Below are 5,523 nucleotides of genomic sequence, written 5' to 3' on the forward strand. Positions count from 1 at the left end.
TCACAATACTGCAGGGCCATGTAGTCTATAATATCATGTAAATGTATTGCTGAGGCTGCCTTACTGACGTCTTTCCCTATCTCTCGTGGATATCAGTGGAACATTTGAAATGATTTAAATTGCCAACAATTTAAATTATAAAAATCTCAGATCGACAAGCAGGTCTACAAGGAGATCTTGATTGGCTAATTTTGCCAATTGTCATACAACAAAGTATATCGTCGTTGTCGGGCAGAAACCTTGTATCTCCAAGTTTCAAATGTGTGCGTTCTTTCGCAAAGTAAAGCCCTGCTTCATACAAGGCCGTCGCACAAAGGTAGTTAAAACAGCAGATCTACAAGCACACAACGCCTCGCGGTGAGAGGTGTTGTGTGCAACGGTTTTAGACATACAAGGTTTTCACCCGACAACAAAGATATATAGGTTAGTTCATGCTTACATACAGTATACGGCAATTATGCGCATTCACATGCACATACATGCAGAGATACTGTAGAAGAACACATATACAGACACACTGACACACTCATCCACATGATAAATGCCTCTGTGTTTCCTTACAGAAGAAAATAATCATAATTCTAATACTCATTTTCATTATTACCCGAGGGCTAGTCTGACTGCCATGTTCGATTACATTTCAGATATGTCTCCCAGGCTCGGGGAGTTTCTGTAGCCAAGCCACTTTTTGGCTGCGAAGTGAGCGATTCACATGAAGGCCCTGATTGATTTAACTATTGTGGTGAAAATGTGTTCAGTGTTTGATGTGCCTCGTTGATGTTCAGGGCGTGTTTTCCTGAGCGCGTACGTGTTTTCAGCCGAGGGCCCGGACCTGTGCGAGCTGGCTCAGAACCCCCGATACAGGAAAGGACCGGACGTGTGTTTTGACAACGACGAAAACGTAAGACACAGAGGGTGTCTTTGGTGTGTGTGTGTGTGTGTGTGTGTGGGTTTGTTCTGGAAATATTGCTGGAAAGTTCTCCCAGGGAAGCCCCCTCGTTGGCCCCATCAGCCTCTGGTCTTCATCAGACAGCCGTGGGCTTTTTCTACATGCACTTCTGACTGTTCCATTGCCATTCAACTTTCATTTATTCCTTAGTTTAACACTTCATTGCTGTTCAGGCAGAAACCTCTTATCTCCGGGGACCCCTAGGGGGTCCTCAGAGTTACTGCAGGAGGGCCGCCAAATCTTTGTGTGATAGGATCATGTTTTATACATTAACCACTTGAACCCTAGCATCCCTATTCTGAGTGGAACACTACCCAAAAATAGCAGATCGGCGTAGTAAGCTTGTAGATCGTCTATTTTGGCAAAGAAGAGCAGACTAAAGTATTTGACCGTTCAAGTGGTTAAATGTCTGAAAATACACATTATTCCAACATGATGACAGTGCTGTCAAACAAGTCTAAGCTTTCTTCTGCAACACAATTGTATACAATATGTAGTGGGGCTAGGGGCCCCTACTTTATCTAACTCTCAGCTAAGGGGTCCCTGGCCTGAAAACTTTGAAGACCCCTGTATTATTGCCCTATTTTGTCATAGTACAGTGCCACAGAAAAGTAGCAAAAATGGCAGATTGGTATTTTTTTTTTTTGAATTGTGTAAAGTAACAGTTTGGGATATATATGAGGTTTCCACCTGAGCAACAACTTGCTTTTCTTCTCATTTATGTGGTGTACGTTTGGCATGCAACTCTTCCTGTTTTATGTTTCTCTTCACGTCATTATCTTTCTGCTCATTATTTTCCTTTTTTTTTTGTTCTTTATGCTTTTGCTTTGTGGCCATACTTCTCCCATTCGCCGCGTCGCTGCACTCACGTCCATCACGGTAGGATGAGCCCTTGTGCCCAATCAGCAGAGCCCCAGGTCTGGGTCCCACCCCTCTGCTGCTATTGCTGGTGCTGATGCTGAACTCTGGGTTAGTGTTCAAACCCAACTGAGCCACAGACCGTCATCAGTCAGCGTTGTGGACGCGGCAACGGCACCGCGGACGACACAAACACACTTCCCAAAAACAATTGGTTCTAAGTCAATTCTTAGCGTTAAGCAGACTTAAATGGATGTGCCTAGCGACGTCATAGCCAGTGGGCCATTGTCTTGTGATCAGTGGTATTTGCAAGATAGATACAGTCATTGTGTATAGCTAGGCTGGACTAACCTAGTCACATTTGTTTTTATATCCAGCTGATGAATGTGTTCTCTGCTGAGAACACATTCATCACCTTTTCTTCTCTGCTTTTTCTTTTACTTTCCTCTTTTTATGGACTTGTATTGCCATCATAATAATTTAAACATTTCAATTCAGTCTGTTAGTATAGTCTTAATTTGAATACCAAAAATGTTGGCATATTGTTACCATCATGACTACTCCACTAGCCCTGAAAAATGTACATCATGTATTTATATATTCAAGTCACGCCCTACTGTACACCATATTTGGGACACGCCCTTGGGCATGGTTCATGGATAGGTCATGCTAACTCAAGTTCATATTTTCAAAACCATCTCAAATATGTAGAGAATGTGGGACCAATTATTGTGGCAAGAGTATTACCCTTAGACTCGTTACGCATTTTGTCACCTTGATGCAAAAATTGGTTTATTTAAATAATTTGAAATCTCAGGGGAAGGGTTTGGATCTATTTGACCATCTTTGAACAATGTTTACTTCAGATGTGTAAATATTTAGTATATTTCCCATATTTGTATGAACCGAGCCTGTTATTTTCATAATTAGACTTAGACTACACACGCACACGCACACATGCAACCCATGCAAAAACATGCACGCACTCACAGACTTGTAGCAATGTTTAGGTGAAGGAAGGGCAGGGAAACAGGGGCGGAGAAAGACTCTTTAGTTGCACTATTGTAAATAGCTGATATCCTATCCTAAACACCAATTGTCACTTATTGAGCCAAGCAAACCACAAGAAAGAGCTTGTTCTGAAGGACACAAAAAGAAAACAGGGTTTCCATGAAATTGCCATGCAATGGACAAACCACATCACACATCACTCACATGGATTGGCAAATGGTTCAGCACCTCTGCCAATGGACAGTGACAGGCCACGCATGCTTTATCCCAGCACTGTGCCTTGTTTACATGGGGATAAAATACCCAAGAATGCCAAGCAGCGTACAGTGTCACCACCTGATGTTCTCAGTATTTGGTGAGAAACTCACCAAATAGAATGTACATGGCTGTCTATAATATTACAAATCCTATTGAAAGATTAGGCAAAGAGTAAGGAAAGAGTAAAGTAAGGGAATAGCGGCAAATGCAACTTGATAAAATAAAAAACACATAATCGGATTGATTTCAGGATATCTAATCAATTGTTAATCCATTTCGGGCTATTTTATAGTGTAAATAAAAAATAAAAACAAATTATTGCTGGTCAATTATATCATTATTGAAATAAAGAAATAAGAAAATGAAAAGAAAAAAACAAAAACAGTCCAAAGCCTCCCGCCCCCCTTGGTGCGCTTGCACCCTTTGCCCCCACAGTAGCTAAACCTGCTGGGAAGGAACACAGAGCAGAATGGAGAGTGAAAGTATAGGACACCCTTTTCCTCGCGTCTCTTCATGGGAAGAGAGAATATTTCCGGATCCATACATATCCTCACTCGGGTAAACATAGGAAGCAGCACAGGGCTTTCCTGTCTTTTGACGGTGCACTGTGCAGATAGCCAGCCCCCCTCTTTCTTGGAATTTGGGTGCGCACGGATTTCCTGAACGGTCTCATCAAAAAGAATGAAGCTATGCATGTCCTCTGCCAACTCTGCTCTTTCACACATGCATGCTGTGCAAAGGAATGATTTGCTAATAACATTGCGCTACGAAGGCAGAGCGCTATTTTTGTGATCCAGTTGTTTGAACTTGAGAGTGTAGCCTATCTTATTCACTAAGCCATTTTTGCAAAATAGTTTTTAGCGTAGCTAAGCTGCTGGTAGGAAATGTATATTCCAACAAACAGAACTCATGGTTAACAACTACATGCCCAAATGTCTATGACTAACTCAACATGGCTGACTGTCTTGCTGCCTATAGAGTATCACGCTTCCTAAAAAGTTCATAAAGTTTCCCATTATTTAAAATTGATTGTATTAACATTTTTTATTTGTTATTACTTACATGTATGAACTGTGTTCCAAAAATACTAAATCTAATATGTGGACCTCAGGATCCACATGAGAATGCTGTGCCTCCAGTATGGATCTGGGACTTCATGTGGCTGGTCAACTATCATGTGGCTAGTCATCTATATCAATGATAGTTATTGATCAACATAGATTTGGGCAAGGTTTCGGCCTAATCAGAGCCCCATTGCTGGCAGTGTTCAGGTTTGCAAATCAGCGCTAGCACAAACTCACGTACGCAGCAGATACTTTTCTAGATGCCTGCCTTGCCCGATAGGAGCCACGTCATACTTTGACATCAATACTTTGGTAATCTATACACACGTCACATTTAAAAGGTTCTTATTTGTGCAACATTCATTTGAAAGAGTTGCAGTAACAGTATTGGTCAGTATCAGTAGGGTGCAATTTCTTTCTCTATGGTCCTGGATCACCTTACTGTATCTTAACTTAAAGTGGGTATCTTTGCTAACATAGTAGTTACTAGTAAGACGCCTCAGGGCAACATGCAACCTTGAGGTCGCGCCAATTCTTGGCCATCTGGATGATAGTCAACAATGTGATGTCAGAAAATGCCCGTATATGGGCATTATCAAATATGGGCATTCCCATATATGCGCTTAATATTGATGACATCGGGACAGGGATCTCCATATATGGGCATAAAACAGACAAGGACGTAATTAATTTGCATGTGTGACTCATGATGACATCAGCGATCTCCATATATGGGCATAAAAGGGACATCAAGCTAGAGCGTGATGTCAGTGCGGCAAACCCATTCCACAGAACCACAGACAAACCAACCACAGACAAACCCATAGAACCACAGTGTCAGGCGTGACGTACAGACAGAGATAGCGAACATGATGTACCGGTTTTCATTTCAGTTAATATATGATATGATACAACAATTTGGACAAAATACCCGTTGCTACCTTACTAACTAAACCGTTTCACCCAACAGGAAGATGATTCTGACTGCGGTGGCGGGACGAGTTTGAGCCCCTCCCTTCTGCCAATCTTTGGACTCCAACTGCTGCTGCTGTGGCTCGTCACATCCTTACGCCACTCATGACCCCCCCCCCCCCCAATACACACACACACACACACACCAAGGTTATTATAGTTGACGACAACAAACTACATTAAGTAACACAACTAGATGTGAAAACGATGCTTTATTATGATGCAGACACAATATTGTGTCACAAAACCAACTAAAACTAATTATATTAAATTAAGATTAAAAGTCCTCAGTTTTCAGCTTTGTACATTTATCTCATGCATAAGTCTAGTATATATGAAATCTATCTTCCAATTTCTTTGTGGTGTCAGTTTCACGCGGCACCTCGCGATCAAACGAAAGTTGGAAGAAAG

At 41.6% G+C, this 5,523-nt stretch overlaps 1 protein-coding gene across 1 annotated transcript in view; it reads left to right on the top strand.

The window, feature by feature from the left end:
- LOC308294849 (voltage-dependent calcium channel subunit alpha-2/delta-1) overlaps positions 1-5,221 on the top strand; it is a gene marked incomplete at both ends in the record, with an annotated part of 206,923 nt that extends 201,702 nt beyond the window's left edge. The window contains 2 exons of the mRNA XM_080737735.1: positions 819-901; positions 5,111-5,221. Coding sequence (XP_080593861.1) covers positions 819-901; positions 5,111-5,221 — 194 coding nt within the window. The remainder of the gene's footprint in view (positions 1-818; positions 902-5,110) is intronic.
- Between the last annotated feature and the right edge of the window lie 302 nt (positions 5,222-5,523).

The sequence above is a fragment of the Nannobrachium achirus genome, assembly GCF_963921795.1.
Source record: "Nannobrachium achirus genome assembly, chromosome: 11".
Classification (NCBI taxonomy): domain Eukaryota; kingdom Metazoa; phylum Chordata; class Actinopteri; order Myctophiformes; family Myctophidae; genus Nannobrachium; species Nannobrachium achirus.